This window comes from Rissa tridactyla, chromosome 14, assembly GCF_028500815.1.
Source record: "Rissa tridactyla isolate bRisTri1 chromosome 14, bRisTri1.patW.cur.20221130, whole genome shotgun sequence".
In the NCBI taxonomy this organism is placed as follows: domain Eukaryota; kingdom Metazoa; phylum Chordata; class Aves; order Charadriiformes; family Laridae; genus Rissa; species Rissa tridactyla.
Genome location: NC_071479.1, coordinates 13,090,276 through 13,108,014, shown reverse-complemented (window position 1 = coordinate 13,108,014; position 17,739 = coordinate 13,090,276). Strand labels below are relative to the sequence as shown.

General features: G+C 58.7%; 1 protein-coding gene across 1 annotated transcript; it reads left to right on the top strand.

Moving 5' to 3' along the window:
- Window positions 1–6,000: 6,000 nt before the first annotated feature.
- SAPCD2 (suppressor APC domain containing 2) lies at window positions 6,001–17,429 on the top strand. Its single transcript, XM_054220672.1, has 6 exons — window positions 6,001–6,431; window positions 10,952–11,085; window positions 14,100–14,246; window positions 14,378–14,479; window positions 15,017–15,130; window positions 15,548–17,429. The coding sequence occupies exons 1-6, from the start codon at window positions 6,026–6,028 to the stop codon at window positions 15,674–15,676; spliced, it is 1,032 nt and encodes a 343-aa protein (XP_054076647.1). The 5' UTR covers window positions 6,001–6,025; the 3' UTR covers window positions 15,677–17,429.
- The last annotated feature ends 310 nt before the right edge of the window (window positions 17,430–17,739 follow it).

The following is a 17,739-nucleotide window of genomic DNA, read 5'->3' as shown; positions in this document are numbered from 1 at the left end:
CACAGTGAATCATGCTGCTGCTGGGGAACGCGCTCCCACCCCTCAAATCCAGCCATCCACCAGAACGGGTTTGTCCTGCTGCACAGGGTCCCCCGGGGTTAATTCCACAACCCATTGCCCTGGTGTGGGGAGAAATTTCCTTCTGTAAAGCGATAAAAACAATGGCAGGTTGGATCAGATACCGGGACAACCTGGGAGAGCAGGAAGGAGGTATGCTTGGGCCAAAGTAAACACAAATGTGCAGGTGGAACAGCAAATTCACCATTAAAAAAGCTCCAGCATCCCAAAAGCGGAGGCACAGCAAAGACTGCTCCATCGGGGTAAGATGTGCTACCAGGAGAGAGGCAGAGCTGCTTATTTTTAGGGCCCCACTTCAGACTTCAATACATAAGTATCCACCAATATGTTCCCCAGAGAAATGCAGTTTTACAGTCATTCCCTGGACGAGATGAAAGGCTGGGTAGTTTAGGGCTGTGGCATGACTGTTACCACACGCTGCCCTGAGCCGCTGCTGTGATAGCTGTCATCGGCAGCAGCAGAGGGGAATTTATAACAGGACAGAGCAATTTCTGGATGGTTTCTAAGTGGAGCACTTGCAGCATCTGTCACACTTCCATTTAAGCCCCTACATTTAAACTCCTTGTGCTGAGACCCCATCAGCTGGAAGGGCGGGAGCTGAGACTGGACGGCGTGACTGCTGTTTCCAACCAACACAGATTCTTGCTCTGCAGACCCAGGCACGTCGCAGAGCGAGCAAACCAACCCACCACCCCCCGGACAGCTTGTTTTAGCTTCCCGCCCGCCGCCCTTCTCCCAGCCCTCGTGACAGCCAGCAAGCCGCCAGGCGGCCACCGGGCTTCCTGCTCACCGGCCTGTGAGGGAAAAAACAGTCTGGAGGAAAGAAAAGTAACTTTGTGGGAAGTGCCCGGCCCCCTCCAAAGCAAACAGAGCACGTCCTCAAGAGGCCCCGTAAGCAGTGAGATGGAAAACAGGATGGCATCTCAGAGCTGGGAAGATCAAACAAGATAGCCCTTCCCCAAAGGAAAATCCGCTGCGTCTGACCGACCACATCCCCACGCCGTTTGTAGCCTCTGCCCAGAGGGTTCCTGGGCACAGACGCTTGGTTGGTTGACACTTGGTAGCCCACTGGAAGTAATTCCCTGCACCCGCTCGGCTTTGGGGCTGAAGGAAGGGGTTAACACCAATTGCGCTTGATGAACGGGACAGTGACGGGTAGGTAGCACCAGACCTTGGCATCTGGACTGTTGGTTGAACAGCTCCTGGTCTGGTTTTAACCGAGCCCCGACCAACAGTTCCTGGGTATGGTCTGGAAACCTGTGCTGGCTGGGGACAAGCCCACGCTGGCTGTGGCACTGCTTTGGCCGGCAGCGTGACAGGCAGTGGCGGGCCGTGTCGTGCTGGCTGTGCTGTGTGCTGGGCAGCAGCGTGCAGGCACTGAGCCCACACCTGGTTCCCCACCAGACCTTGCTGTCCCCCAGGAGAACACAGCGGCAGGGGCTCACAGCAGCTGCTCGAATGTGGTCACCAGGAGAAAACCTCACGGCTGCAGCCACCATGTGTCCTCTTGCAGAGTCAAGATTCACATGTGAACATCTGCGTGCTGCTGAAGTCAGCACGGGGCTTCATCTGCTGCCACAGTCAGCCAGCATCACCCGTAGAAGGTCAGTGTCATGCAGGAAGGTGCCCCAGTCTCCACCAGCAGCACCCCGTTCCCCCAGTGGTCCAGTGGTCTGCTGTGACCTCTCCTCCAAGGGAGGCAACGCAGGTTGGTGGGACACACCAGCCTTCCAGGGGACATCAGACAGCCCGTGCCCTCCCCAGAGAGGGGCACTTGTGCCCTGGGTGCCACCACACCAGAGCCATGACCGCCAGTGCCTGTGGGCCAGCAGTGAGGGAGAGTTGGGCCAGGCTTGAACGGCCCCTGGTCCTTCCCGGTAGCTTGGAGGAAGGAGAACTGAACGACTGCGTTGCTTATGTTAAAAAAAACCAAATATGGCTCTGTCAATCAGAGGAGCCTGGGCTGGCCCCAAGATAAACTATTCAGTGAGGGGGGGAACCAAAAAAACCCAAACCAAAACAACCCCCAAAAAGCCTTTTCCAGGAATTTTCAAAATCTCCCAAACCTCGTTCACCCCACCGTGCCAAGGCTGAAAACACTGACCTGTTTCGCGGCAGCCTCTTGAGGGCACTTTGCCGTGAAAGCGCGGTGAGACCGGAGCTGCACCGGGCGGCTGTATCCCAGCTCGCTGTTGCCAGAGCAGAAAGCTCCACATGGAGGAGCGAGAGTATTTCGGCTGAACCACCAGACACAGTCAATGCCAGGGATTCTTTCGGATACCTCTGGATTGTTTTCCTGGTGGGATAGACCTGCCAGGCAGGGAAACGGGACAAGTGACATTAAGGTCCTTTTAAATTCTCCCTATTATTCCTGGCTGTTCCAGCAAGCCCATAGATGTGGGAGGAACCTAGGGAAAACCTCATTTTCCTGCAGATTTAGCCTTCGCTGAGCAAAACAGCCCAAGACCTGAGCAGTGTCACATTCAGTGCCTTGTTTCTGGAGCAAAAAGGGGAGGGATGATGCACTGGTTCCTTCTCCCTGTATCCTCCGCAGGCGTGAACCTGTTCAGTCAGACACGGCAAAGCCAAGCAGAGATGTCAAAACAGGTAGGACAGGTCTGGGAAATGTATGAAAATAAATGGTTTAAAGAAAAGCAGGCTGCGAAAAGCCCAACCGAAGCGCAGAGGAGACCAGCCAGAGCAGGTCCTTGATAGAGAAGAGCCCAATGAGGGTCTCCAGGGGCTGCTGTGATTTACCTGGCAGCCTGGGTCTGACGCGGCTGAGAAACTCCAGAGAGGAGAAGTGTCAAGAATGGGCTCGGGAGCCTGCAGGACCGTGGTGCTGAAGACACCCGGGATGGAGTCCCAGTGCCTGTCCCGGACAGGGAAACTGATGGTGAGGGGAGCACAGTGAGGGCCGCCTGGACGGGAGGGCTTGAGGGCCAAGCGTCTGACACCCTCTCCCTTTGAAACCGGTTCAGAGCTAAAGGGAATCACCCCTGGCACGGGGAGGTGTCCGTGGCACAGGCAGCCTCACAACCTGAGCACCTGGACAATGGCTAATCGCCCTTTCTGGCCATCACCCTTCTCCAGCACACTCACTCCCTGACGCTCCTTCTCTCAGCACCATGAGCATCAAACCGGGATGGGGGCTCTGGAGGTGCCGGCTCGTGGCTGCCCAGGGCCCTCGAGCGGTGCCTGTGGCAGGGGATGGTGACACCAGGGCTTTGCTGTTTGCTTTGTTGCAATGCACCATCTGACAGAGGGAGTTTGCAGAAGACGGCAGCACCTTTCCCTAGGGCTAATGTGCTGCTGCATCTAACAAACACGGCAAATTTCGGTATAAATTAGAGAAACCCATTCTCTTAACAATACCACAGAATCATACAGAATCACAGAATGTGCTGGGTGGGAAGGGACCTCTAAAGGGCATCTAGTCCAACCCCCTGCAGTGAGCAGGGACATCTTCAACTAGATCAGGTCGCTCAGAGCCTCATCCAGCCTGGCCTTGAATGTCTCCAGGGATGGGGCCTCCACCCCCTCTCTGGGCAACCTGGGCCAGTGTCTCACCACCCTCAGTGTAAAGAACTTCTTCCTCATGGCTAATCTAACCCTGCCCTGCTCCAGTTTAAACCATTGCCCCTCGTCCTGTCGCTACCTGCCCTTGCAAACAGCCCCTCCCCAGCTTTCCTGGAGCCGCTTTAGGGACTGGAGGGGGCTCTGAGGTCTCCCCGGAGCCTTCTCTTCTCCAGGCTGAACCCCCCCAGCTCTCTCAGCCTGTCCTCACAGCAGAGGGGCTCCAGCTCTCTGAGCATCTTCGTGGCCTCCTCTGGCCCCGCTCCAACAGGTCCATGTCCTTCTTGTGCTGAGGGCTCCAGAGCTGGACACAGCACTCCAGGTGGGGTCTCCCCCGAGCGGAGCAGAGGGGCAGAATCCCCTCTCTGGATCTGCTGGCCACGCTGCTTTTGATGCAGCCCAGGAAGCGATTTGCCCTCTGGGCTGCGAGTGCACATTGTTGGTTCATGTCCAGCTTTTCACCCACCAGTGCCCCCAAGCCCTTTTCCGCAGGGCTGCTCTCTGTCCCGCCATCCCCCAGCCTGTATCGATAGCGGGGATTGTCCCGACCCAAGGGTAGGACCTTGCACTTGGCCTTGTTGAACTTCATAAGGTTGGCTCAGGCCCACCTCTCCAGCTCGTCCAGGTCCCTCTGCATGACATCCCATCCTTCTGGCACATCGGCTGCACCACTCAGCTTGGTGTCATCATAGTATGAATACCAGTTCATACTAAGTTTATAAGAGATATCTAAATCCCGTTTCTCTCACATTTGCCAACACTGGTACTTTTTCTTTCCTGTTTTCTCCATGTCCATGGTTCCTTTGGGTCCAGCTCCTGCTGGCTAGTGGCTGCTGGTGCGGCACCAGCCACAGCACTGGGATGCCCAGCCTCAATTCCTACTGGAAGCACCCACTTCCCCCACAGCACCAGACAAGTCAAGCACGCAGGACCTCTTGGTGCTGACGCAGAAGAGCTGGACATCCCTCTCCCATGGGAATGCTGCCGGGGAGAGGGGCTGGACGGACGCTTCTTGGCAGTGTGCAAAGCTGGCAGTGAGAGCGAACACCATGTTCGGGGGGTTTATTTTGTTCCTGTTCACTAACAGCGTTTGCTCTGGAGTTTTTATGTTGTCCCATATCTGTTCTTTACCTGGTGTGCGAGCCAATAGCACACAGGGCAGAGGTATTTCCAAGTTTGTTCCATTAATGTCTGATGTGCAGGAAGGGTGCTCGTCCCAAAACGGGAGCACACCTTAGCTTCAAAAATTTCCCTTTTCATATTGGGAATATATATATATATTTTATAAATACCAATTATTACATATTCTAACAATTAATACATGATCATTGTTACTCTCTTTAATGATAGGTGGAGATTTCTTCACTTCCTATGTAAATTAGTGTGCAGACTCTGTTTTCTTCTTCCATTGTTCTCTTTGGAGTAGGTGGTATCATTTGGGGCGGTTGTCCATGAGTCGGTGGTCACCACCTCTCCCTGCCGAAATTACCTTTTTCCTACTTCTCTTCTAATCTTGGCAGTTCCAGGTGGTTTTCTCGGTTTGCTGACCAGGCCTACAGTTCAACGCTCTCTCGACAGGGACGTCCTGCTTATCAACACAGATACATTGTCTAGTAGTTAGTGCCTTAATTTAATCTTAGATCAATCATGTCTCGTTGCTGTTTCTCTATAAACGATCAAATGGCGTTGGGGCTGTCTAGAGGACTTTCAGCAGCAGCGGCAGGTTCCCTTGGTTGCTTCAATTACATGTTATGTTTCATTTTTCTAGTTAATATCAGTTTGACTACAACATTTATGATGATTCTGTGATTCTATGATATAGGGGTGTGAGGTCTGCAGGTTAACGAGAGCCACTTGCCGTTCTGCACCGTTACCGGCTCTTCGAGGGGCCAAAACCCAGCTGTCCGAGGCTGGTTATCACCACCGGCAGCAGAAGCACCCATCGCAGGCGGTTCTGCCGGTAAAGAAGGGGCTCTGCGAGAAAGGAGGGTTCGTACCGAGGGGGCTGGGGATGGACATCGGCCGGCGCGGCGCTCCGCGGGCCGGGGTCACCGAGCCGTTACCGGCGGTGCAAGGGCTCGGATGGCGGCGGGATGGAGGCGGAGACACCTCCATGGGCCGGCCCCGCTCTCGGCCGGGGTGGGGGTGGGTGTGTGTCCCGGTCCCTCGGGAGGGACCCCTCGCCCCCCGGCCCGGCCGAGAGCGGGGCGGGCGCCGCGGAACTCAAACCGCCGTCCTGCCCCTCAGCCAATGGCCAGCGCCGCAGCCCGCCACCGACCAATGAGAGCGCGGAGCCTCCCGCCTCCAACCAATAGAAGCGCGGGGAGGGCGGGGCGGCGAGTAACGCTCGGGAGCGGCGGCGGCGGCGGCGATGGCCCCGGAGCGCGGCGACCGGTCGCTCCCCCCCACCGGTACCGAGGGGCTCCCCCGGGTGTTCCTGCAGAGCCTGCGGACTCTTTTCGATATCCTGGATGACCGGCGGCGGGGTTACGTGCACCTACGGGAGATCGAGTCCCGCTGGCGGGGAGCCGAAGCCCGGGAGCTGCCCGCCGGGGTGATGGAGGGGTTGCGGCGGGCGGCACCGGCCAGCGGGTACCTCACCTTCGAGCGGTTCGTCCTGGGGCTGCGCGCTGCCCTGCCCGGTGCCGACCCCCCGCTGGAGAGCGGCGGCGGGCGGCGGAGCGCGGAGAAGCCGCCGAACCCGCGGGGTGCCGAGGAGCGGCGGGGGAAGAGCGGCGGGCAGCGGGAGCCGGGGCACGGCCCGCACCGCGGCCGAGGTGAGCTGGGAGCGGGGGCGGGGAGGAACCTGCCCGGCTCGGTGCGGGCAGCGCCATCGCCGGCGGTTCCAGGCGCGCTGGGGGCCGGGGGCTCGCTCGGGTCCCCCCGGCGGCGCAGCCCTGTTCCCCCCGCTGGGCTTAAACCAGCAGCAAGCTCTTCCCGCGGGCCTGGTGTGAAACTCCCCGAAAGTTCCTGCTGGTTTTGGCTTGGGCTGTGGTGGGCTTTGAGCCGACGCGCGGGTAACGCAGGGTGGCGAGCGTGCGGCTCCCGTCTGTGCTTCCCTTCGCATCTCCTCGCGTGGGTGCTTGGCTGTTTATAGTGGTGATAAGAAGAATTAAGGGCTTTACCATAACGTGGCCGTGGTTGTCCCCTGGTGCAAAGTCTGTAGGTGACCTTCCTCGGGGGTGGGTGGTCTCAGGGATTCACGGGGCCTCCGAGAGCTGAGCAGCTTCGCCGGAGCGAGGGCTGTTTGGATAATTCCGCAGCACTATTTACGATAATAAATAATTAAGCAACAATTGAATGGGAAAGCGGCACCAGGGAGATGTGCTTTGCTGTCCCCAAGCACTGTCCGGGTGGCCAGGCCAGCGCTCTGTCTGCAGAGCTCACCACCAGGTCCCTGGGGACTCTGTCCCCTCCTCGGGACCTGGGGTCCCTGTGCGGGGTCTGCCAGGCCCCCTTAGCCCCGGGTACCACGCTGACCTTGGCAAGGGGAGACTGTCACCGCATCTTGATTTGTGGCTGGGCAGTCAGAGACGTTATAAGGAAACCAGGCTTCTGGACTTATCTGGTGTAGGTAATAATTCTTTATCTAGAGTTGTGGCTTTGAGATCTTACGGACACAAAGGTCCGTGTGAGGAGCTGGTGCTTGTTATTACAACACTTGAGCGTGATGACTTTCTCTGCCTTGGGAAAGTTGTCTGGGCTGGCTTGCTTTCCCTTCCCACCCGCTCCCTCCCAGTCCCTTCTTCTGCTAGGTGGAGAAGAAACTGTGGTGGAGGTTCTCTGCTTTCTGTTTTGCCTCCAGACTAATCACTGGAGCTTCATCTAAGGGAATATTATTAAGCAGGCTGGCTCTTCTGTCGTCAAGAGTGTAAATCTGGAAAAACCTGAAAAAATCCTGCTTGGTAAATAAACAACAAATTGAAAGCTCTGCCCTGGAAAGGAGCAAGCAGATGACTACAGCAACTTTCTGGTTGCTGAGATCTTTCCATTGTAGGCTGATGTTATGCTGATGTCTGGAGCCTGCGGGCAGGGTTAGTGCCTCAGCCCTTGCTGCCAGCTTCCCGCAGTGCAGGGCAGTATTCTGGCAACAGGCCTGAACTTCAGGTTGATTCAGCAGCTTAGTGAACGTTATAACTCAGCCCTTGTTCTATCTCTTTTAGCTCCAGATCCTGCACAGCTGCCCAGTGCGCCCTGCCACCGCGGAGGGTTTCCTGGGGAGCGGTTGAAGGGGTAGATGTTCTCCTCAGCTGGCTGCGAGGGAGCTGGGCACCGCCGTGGCAGGACACGGCTCTTTCTTGCTGCGGAGAAATGTGCTGAGAGCTGCCCGTGGGTCCAGGAATCCCTGTCTCCGTTAAGATTACATCGTTTGGGCTCGAGGCTGCTCTGAGGTAGCTTCTGTAAGAACCCAACCAAGGGCAGGGAGATGGTGTATCAGTGCTCGTCAGCTGCAAAGAGTCTGAGTAGACTCCCTGCCTGTGTTTTGGGGGAAGGAGGTGGTCACAGGATGCCACCCTAGCTCTGCTTGCCAGTCCAGGGGGACATCTGCACGCGTCGGAGGTGATTTGGATGCGAATCGTGGCAAGAGGGCAGAAGCTGGGGCCAGGTGATCCTCCTGGTGTATCCAGGGGTGCAGTGAGCCAGTGGGACAGCGATTCTGTCCCCTCTTCTCTGCTAACCTCCACTAGCCTATGGGCAGAAGTGCTTCTGAAGAAGTCCCTGCTCAGAGTCAGCTTCCAGAAGTTCTCATCAGCCTGGCGGTGCTGGAGCAGCCCATGAGCCGATGGTGGGCACCAGCCTCAGTTGCTGGGGAGCCAACAGCATCCACCAAGTGCAAGGGCAGTGCGGTGAGCCCGGACACGGAAGTCACCATGATGGCTTCCCTACCTCTGGTGCCTAGGTGGCCTGTCATGGCAGCGTCCGAGTGTCTAGGTGTTGGGGATCTTTACCCTTGTGGTTCCCCTGAGAGCTGAGACCTGGGGAAGTTAAGACACAGAGCAGAAGGTGCCTTGCCCAGGAGGTCGGTGGTGGACCTGGGCACGGCCTTCTCCCCCAGCACAGCATTGCCTTTGCTGCTGGGGTGGCCTGGCTCTAGCAGCTGCCTGGAGAGCTGGTGGCTCTGGCAGGAGGAGGGGATGGTTTGTAGGTAGCTGTTATTGTCTGGACCATTGCCAAGGACAGGGATATAAATGTGTAAAACGCCCACGAGGTGTCATGGTCCTGGGCACTTGCTCTGGCTGGCGAACGTTGGGCTCAGGCCCTGCAAGGGACAGAGAAGCTCTGGTGGGCAGTAGGCCAGCCCATATCTCGTGGCAGGGTCACTTCCACCTCCGGTGAGCTGGTCCTGCTCTTTGCCTAAGAAGAACTGATCCCAGGTCATCAGCGGTGTCCTGTTTTAGCTACTACCTCGTCAGCTCAGGTGCACAGAGCTCAGTTGTTTGACCAGGGAGCACCTTCTTACCACAGTCTCAACTTGGGCCAGCCTGGCATTTCCAAGTAACAGCAGCAAAAACCTTTTTAACGTGTTGTTTCTACCCTGCAGCTCTTCCCAGAGGTGCTCCTGGCTTTGCTTTGGGATTCTGCCTTTTGAAGCTACCCTTGGGTTTGGGGCTGTTCCTCAGGTTCCCAAGCAGGATGTGCTACGGGTCTGCTAGGAGAACACGTATGTGGTTGCACCGGTCTTGCTGGGTTCCTCCCAGGTAGATATGGGCACATGAAACCGAAGACAGTTGGCAAAACAGATGAGTGGGCGACGGCAAAGACTTTGCGTTTATTGACGCACTGGAGATGTGTCTATGCTGGACCACTTGCTGGTGGGAGCAGTGGGATGCTGTGATGGACAAGAAGGAGCGGCACACAGTGGCAGGCTGAGCGAGGCACTTGCGTAGCGTTCCCTGCTGCGAGTCCAGCTCCCGTTGCAGAAAGGATGCAAACGCGGCAGCGCAGGCAGCCCCGGTGTGGGGCAGCTCCCCCAGACCTCGTTGCCTTCAAGGTGAGGGGTGGCTCCTGCGGCCATGGCTGCCATCTCTTGCCTCATCTCCCATCGCGTCCATGTCTGTGAGACTTGTGGAGGAGCAGGCGGCGGTGTGCCCTGTCCCAGGACTCGCAGCCCTCTGTGCCTGCGCAGCCAGGAGCGGACGAGACCTGTGCCAGGCAGCTCTGGCGCCTGGGAGCCAGTGTGTGCCCAGCCCATGGGAGAAGGACGTGGAGATGGGTGGGGGTGCCTGGCAGGTACATGGGGAGCGGTCCCAAGGAGGAGATGTTTTCCCCAGCTGCCTCACTGCCTGCCTTCGCTTGCTCTTGTTTGAAAGCCGGGGTGGGAAAGAAACTCTTGAGGAAAGCTGTGCTCAGAGAGTGGGGTGAGCCGCAAGCGCGAGGGGGGAAGCAGGAGGCAGGGCCTGCTGGGGACTCGGCAGGGGACCGGGGCAAGAAGGGAGGTGCGGCAGGTTTGCTGCCCGGGCACGTCTGGGGAGGGTGCTGGCTGCACCCTCAGCTGCACGGGCACCGCGGTTCGGGGCGGCAAGGCAGAGCTCGGCCAGAAGTGGGGATCTGAGCTGGCTCGGCCGGGGCTGCGGGGCTGGGTTTCTGGCGAGTTTGCCCGGGTGGGCGGTGCGGGGCTTGTGCTGACTTTTCCGCAGGTGCCCAGCCAATACCTGGCTTGGTGTACAGGCGGCACAGGCAGGGGGTGTCTGATCCAGCCTAAAACCTGCCCGTATGAACTTAATCTGCAAAAATAGGTTATGCATGGATTTGCACCAGCGTCATGTGTTTGTAGTAGGTCCATCTTTCGCAGGATAGGATGTTGGAATTTTAGTAGGACTTTGAAAAACCTACAGCCTGATTTATTCTATGGTTAGCCCACAGACACGGGGGTTTCGGGGGGGTGGGGAACGGGACAGACATCTGCATGGCCAAGTGCATCAGCGAGCAGGAGCTGCCTTCAGGAGGAGTCGGGTTCCTGGCAGAGCCTGTACCATCCAAGCGGGAGTCCGGGGGTCCCGTGAGGACAGGAGGAGGGGGGGCATTATCACTTGCGGTTGAGTTGACTGGAAGCTGCCTGCTTTTTGCAGAAGATCACCACTGAGGTCTGTTGCCAGCCTGGCACAGCCAAGTCAGCCGTTGCTGACGCCTGCCCTGCCCGTACAAAGACGCGAGCAGGTGCTCGGGCCGGTGCTTTGCTCAGCTGCTCCCTGCAGGGTCTGTTTGCGAGCCCACCCTGCAAATTGTCCCATAGAAGTGGCCGTGGGGAGGCTTTTGTTGCAAGCAGCTGGTGGCCTCATGCTTTCCTCTCTTACAGGCGGTGATGCTAAGGCTGCTGCGCAGTCCCAGGGAGATGGCAGCCATCCAGGAGCTGGGGACACTCGGAGGCATCAGAGGGGACGTGCAGAGCACCGCAGACACACCATCACCAATGGTGTGGACTTCAGCATGGTAAGGGGAAAGCCCCGTCATGGGCTCCAGCAAAAGGGCCCGTGGTCCCTGCAGGAAGGTGGGCTGCAGGGGTCCCTCTCTGGTGACACCCGCTCTGTTTGGGCCGTCTCCCCACCCTGCATGTGTGAGCTGTGTGGTGTCAGGCACATCCTGATATTTTGGATACAAAGCTCCACTGACATATGTGAAGGTACATCTGAGCCGCTTTCTTTCCCGAATAGTGCTAGACAGGGAGGAGGCACGTGTTCCCCTGCCCTCCCCTGGAGCGGGGTCAGCCCATGGCGCCAGCGTTTGACTGCGTGGGTGCCTTCCCCCGGGCAAAGACTTGGGCAGGGAAAGGCAGACGTGTAGGTGTAGGAGCAGGTGGGTCTCTGGGCCTTCCAAGCACTCCAGTGACGGTTGGGTACGCTCTGCGCTGGCGAGTGGTGGTACCGGGCTGTGTCCCCTGCCAGATGTTCCCTGGAGGGCAGGGCTCAAGCACGCTGATCCTCCTGGCTCCCAAGAGACCTTTTGCCAGTAATACAGAGAAATCAACATCGAATTTAGCTGGGCAGGCCAGGATGGAGGGGTCTGCTCCCCTCTCCATCCCCGGGTGGAGAGGCTTGGATCAGATTGCCTGGATGAAGGGATCTGCACTGCTCCCAAGTGGGATGGAGGAGCTGCCTGGGCATGTTGCCCACAAGCTCAAGCTAAATTTTCCTGGGAAGAGAGCCAGGCCCCGGCCTGCAGGATGAGCGATTGGTGGGACGAGCTCTGGCGGGTGTCGGAGCTGCTGCTGAGGCTGTGACTGTCACCTCTGCATTTCCACTCCTCGCGCCCTGGTGTCACCCAGCTCCCTGAGGCCAGCAGGGCTGACTGGTGGCGCGGGCAGCATGGATGACAGCCTGGTGCTGGCCGCGGGGGATGTAACATGCTCCGATGCCTGGCCTGGGGAGGGGAATTTGTGCACGCACGGTTTGCTGGCCTTGCAGCCATGCGCAGGGTTGGGGTGGTCTTTGGCTGAGGGGTCTCTGCTGAGAGGTGCTGGCAAGGAGTAATGTAGATGTTTGCATCTGGGAATGGGGGGGTCTCTGGCTCTCAGGGTTTTGGTGGCTGAGGGTTGCTGCTTGGGAGAGGGGAAGGTCTCTCCTTCCCTGGCAAGGCTCTTCCCTGTGCGTGCAGCTCCAGGCTGGAGCCCATCACTGCCAGGAGCTCCAGGTCCTGCCCGGTACTGGCGATAAGGAGCCGGTGGCCAGCACATCTCATCAAGAGCTGGGGTCTGTTCCTCAGCACTGCCGCAGGCGCTCTTTTCCTGGGCTTGTGTTGCCCCTGCCTCTGCTTCCCCAAGTTGTGGTGGGGGCAGTGGGAGGGAGGTCCTCTGCCTTTCCTTCCCCCTCCCCATGTATGCACTGCCTTTCGTGTGCTCCTTCCCCCAGGGTCCCTGTCCCTCTCCCCCAGGTGAGAAGCCTTCCCTGGCAGGAGCCTTTGGGTACTGACCCCACTTCTGACCGCACAGAGACAGCTGGAACAGGCTTAAGTCCAGTGAGGACTGAATCCCTGTGCAGGGTGGTGCTGTGACCTCCCTGCTGGTGCTGGGAGGATGCTGGGTCCCCCAGAGACAAGGCACTCAGCTGTAATTAGGCTAATTTGGCTAAAGGGGAATGGGAGCGGCCGTGTCCATCCCGAATCCCAGGGTGCGCTGGGATGGGTTCATTCTGGGCAGCGAAGCGGGGGCTGTGCTGCAGCCCCAGGCCCCTTTGCACTACCACAGCTGGTGTCAGCTCAGCTGGTGCTTTTTAGACAGTCCATCATCGATCGGCCTGATTTCCCCGTGGCCACAGGGGGTAGCTGGGATGAGACCTTCCATGAGAGGCTGAGCGCTTTCATTTGCAGGCGGGCCAGGGTACGGCACTGTCCCCTCCCCTTCTCCCCCGGGGAGCACCAGTGAAGTCCAGCGCCCTGTCTCCCTCCTGCCCCAGAAGCTGCCTCTGCCCCCAGAGCATCCCATCCTTTGTGAGATACCATCCGTCCCTGCGCCCAGCGGAGCTGCTGATGTCCCACTGCTCTGTGGGATGCTGCCTCTTCCTCCGGTCACGGTGCTGGCCAGCAAGCCTGGTGGGACCAGGGCAGGCCAGGCAGCCGCCGGATGCAGCCCGAGCTGGGTGGGGGTCCTTGCCACATACAGCACATTCTTCATGCCCCTCAGCAACAGCCTGCGTAGCACCAAGGCTCTGCGCTTCTTTCTGTGGGTACGGTAAAGCGGGGCTGGGGTGGCGTGGTGGGGTGGCTTCGGGGCTGGCGGTGGGAGTGGGGAAGCGCTGGTAGCCTGAAAAAGGTCTTGGTGCGGTCTCACTTGTCCCCAGGAGTGGGGATCCGTTCAGGGTCACTTCTGAGCTGAATTGCCCGTTTCTAGATGGTCTCCAAAGCAGCAGGAGAGATTACTGAGCATCCGGCAGCTTCTGGGCGATCAAAGTCCCACTTGTGCCCGGAGGAGACTCTCCTGGAGCCCAGTCTGTGCTGTGAGCGGTGGGGGCCGGGCTGCGTTGTGGCAGAGGCAGCAGGGCAGGCAGCTCCAGGGTGCCTCGGGGGTGCAGCAGAGGAGGGAAGAGGCTGCTGGTGAAACGTGGCTGTACGTTTCCCCCTGGCTTTCCAGTCTGCACGTTTAGCTTGGCTGCTTGCCGAGAGCCGTGTGTGTTTGTGCTGCTGGCTGATGGGGGGAATCGGGGGATTCGGGGAGCGGCTGCAGGCCCTGCCCTTGCTGCATCCGAGGTGGAGAAACCCGCTTTTGCAGCGGGGAGCAGGAGGGTGGACTGTCCTTGGCCTGCTTCAGTTGTTCTCCCAAACTGGAGAACTCTTCCCGCAGAGCAGCATCAGGCAGCCCCTCATCTCACTCCTCCACGGCTTTGTGTGGGGAGAGGGGCTGGGACCTTGGCTTGTCTCCGTATCCCTCTGCGCCTCGTGAAGAAGCCAGCTGCTGGGGCTCGGCGGAGCCTTGGTGGGGAGGGGGTGACGCCTCTGTGTGCTCTGTCCTGCAGCTGAAGCACATGAAGGAGCTGGAGCAGGAGAAGGATTTCCTGCTGCAGGGTCTGGAGCTGGTAGAGCGCGCCCGGGAGTGGTACCACCAGCACATCCAGTTCATGCAGGAACGCCAGAGGCTCCTGGGGAAGAACAAAACTAGTGCTGTGAGTCTGGGGCTTGTTATTGGGGTGGGTCTGGGGCTGCTCCGTGGGTTTGGAGAACTGGGCTGGGACTTGGCCGGAGCTGGAGCCAGCCCTATGATAACCCCCAGCCTCTTCTTCCTCCCCATCCTCAGGAATTCCTCCCTGAGGGCAGCCAGAGCCACCTGGGATGCCTGCTCCCCAAGCTGCAGGAGGTGAACCGCTGCCTGGGTGACCTGCTCTCCACCACCGGCAAGGTGAGAGCAGCAGATTAGCAGCATGTGGTTGGTTCTGTGAGCTTGGGACCCATCCTGTCCCCTGCTTATGCTGGTGACTGGGCTGACATTGGAGCTGCCACAGTTGCCCTGGGCTCTGGGGAGGTGACTTGGCTCTTTGGGCAAGATGGGGGATGGCCAAGAGGACAGCACAGCTGGTGCCAAGCTGGGCTGAAGGACGCTCAAGGCATTTGGGGGACTAAAGGAGATCCCCAAAAAGATGTAGCCATTGTCAAGTGAGTAAGGAAACCATCCTGCTGAGGTGCTGAGTCAGCCCTCCTAGAGCTGGCTGTTCTGCCGGGCTCCTGGCAGGAACTGGGCACGCCACCAGGAATGCTTCCCATCTCTGCCTGCCTTGGTGGAGACCCTGTGATGGCCTGGGCTGGGATCTCAGGCCAGTGCTGTGCCTCTCAGTTCCCCCTGTGCCACAGAAGCAGCTTCTGGCCTTGGAGAAAGCCTGGGCAGGACCACTGGGAAGGAAGCTCAATGTCTCATCCCTGCCCTTCGTCTTCTTTCCAGCCAGGGAACTCCTCCTCGGCCCTGAGCAAGCTGGTCCCTGTGGCGTCCCCAGCCTCAGCAGGCTCCCAGCAAGCCATCAACATGCTGAAGGAGCAAAACCGGCTTCTCACCAAGGTGAGTGGGGGTACGGGGGGAGGAGATCCCCCTGGGGAGGGGCTGGGGTAGAAGGAGCGGGGGGATGAGGCTGGGGAAGGAATACAAGGCAGTGGAAAGTGTTCCTTCAGCTTGGCCAACCTTGGTCATCCCAGCGTGTGGGCTTTACCTAGAGACCCCCCATCACACAGCTGTGCCCACCTGTTTGCTGGGTGAGGATCCGTGGGCAGGGATGGGGCATCCCTGCCAGAGGGAAAAGGCGTTGCAGGTCGTGAGCGGGTGCCGACGCGGCGGCTGGGGTCTGGGAGCAGGGCTGCTGGGGAAGGGGCACCCACCATGCCCCTGCCAGGGCTGGGCTCACTGCTGGGGTTCCCATCCCAGCACCAAACGCCGGTGTTTTCCTCTCTGAGCAGCATTTTTGTCCTCTGTCCCGTGCAGGAGGTGACTGACAAGAGCGAACGCATCACCCAGTTGGAGCAGGAGAAGTCTGCGCTGATCAAGCAGCTCTTCGAGGCTCGCGCCCGCAATAACCATGAGACGAGCCAGCTGGACTCTACCTTCATCTAGCGCCTGTCTCCCCGCTCCCCGTCCTTGAGCTTCCCCGGGGGTTTCGTGGGACTCGTGCCCAAAACCCATTGCACCCGTTACTCCAGGTGTCGTACCTCGACAGCGGTGCTGCCGGTGGCATCTCTGTGGGAGGGAGCCGGGAAGGCACTTCCCTGACCCCATCTGGGGAGCATCCCTGCGCTGCTCTGCTGCTGGGCTTTCCAGCCGTGCTGCTCTCAAGCTGCTCCTTTTCTGTCTCTAAAGGGACTGCAGGGACTGTACCCCCACCCTGTGATCCCCAACGCCCGGGGGCAAACGGCCGCTGCCTGTGCTGCCTGCGTGGGGGGGCAGCTGCTGTGCCCTTGGCCTGACTTAGGCTGAATTTTGGCCACTCTTAGAAAAAGATGATGCATCTTCAACGCTCCTGCTGGCATCTCCAGGCAAGCCTGGCCGTTGAAGGGCGGCTTGTCCCACTGTCAGAGGACAAGATTGAAAAATCCGATGGGGCACGCCTGGCTGCGCTCTGCCTCCTGAGTTCTGACTGCCAGGGACTCTATCCCGGGCTAGAGCAGTGCCTGAGCTGATGCTCCTCCTGGAGTAATCCCTCTTCCCAGTTTGTGGTAGTGATGCCATAGTCGCTGTTTACACGTCTGCAGGCTCCTGTAGTTAATGAGCCATAGACCCAAACGAGGTAGACGGTACCTCTGAGCTGCTGTTTCAGGTTGTTTGCAGGTTGAGGCTGACACCTCTGCATCCCTTTATTTGGCTTGGCCTGGCAAATGTTTCTTTATCACTGCCGGGTTTATAATGTTTTTTCGTGATGACTTCAAAAGGAGAGGTGATGTCCTACAGCGTGAGGATGCTGACGCGAGCCTGACTTCACGGATGGGCTTTAGGACAAGGCTTTGTATTTAACTGGATGTGGGTGACGGAGCGGAGGCTGACGGGCTCTTTCCTTTGCACATCCCCACGTGGAGAAATGGCAGCTTCGCCTCTCCTGGTGGTGGGTGCCGGCTCCCCGGGGCGACATCCTGAGTGCGAACTGCACCCCTCCTCAGGTCTCTTGGGGCAGTGGGGGTGGTCTGAGCGTGGGTCCTGTTAGACTGGTGCATCTCAGAATACCTCCTCCTTCCCGCCCAGCTCCGTGGTGCTTGGGCTGAGTGATGTCTTCCACTGTAGCTCGGTACGTGGTGTTTATGGTACTTTCCTAGAAGATCCTTGTGAATCCCCACGGAGCACAGGCCTGGCCCTCCGTAGCTCCAAGACCAGGACCTTTCTCCCCAGGGTTGTTTCGTGCTCTGACTCTCCCAGCACGACGCTGTGGCACAATGCACTGAGCTGGGCAGAAGGTGCTGGACCTGCCCTGGGCTGGGCACCGTGCCGACCAGTTCCTTTCTCGTTCCTGTTTTTATCTGTACAGTGCTGTCTGTCCTGTCCGGCTCCTGGCCTTGAGGTTGACCTTGACCTGAAGCTCGCTGCAAGGTGCAAGTCCCTGCTCTGCCCTTGTGCCTGCTGCCCTGTGTCGGAGTGGGGATGGGCAGAGAGCCGGGGAGAGGGAGGAGGACGAGGAGCAAGGCCATGGCTTGGCGTGTCCCCTGCCTGCAGGAGTAGGGTGTTAGGTGTTCCCTGGGCATCGGTACTGCTGTCTCTTTTCATGATGCCACCTCTGGTGTCCGGTGCCTGTTCTGCCTGAGGTTTGAATAAAAGTGACCCTCTTTATGAGGAGAATCACCTGTCTGTAGGGATAATAAAGTGGGGTGAACTATTTAATTTATCCTTCTGTCTCTCTGCCTAAATCAGCCTATCTGCTGCTTCGGACTGTCCTGTCCCAGGGGATGTGGCTTGAGCTCGAGGAGCCCAGAGGGTCTCTGGTCCAGGCCGTGTTCCCATGCCCTTTCCCATTCCCTCCGGGCTTCCCTGTGCTCTGGGGCTGGGGACCCCTGGTCTCTCCTTGCTGCTGTGGGTTGGGGTCACGAAGCCACTTGCACCCCTTCCAGTGCTTGTAGCTTCATCCGCCCGCTCCTCCAGAAGCCGTGCTGGCGATGCTGGTGTAGTTCACAACCTCTTATTTCTTCTTAAGCCCC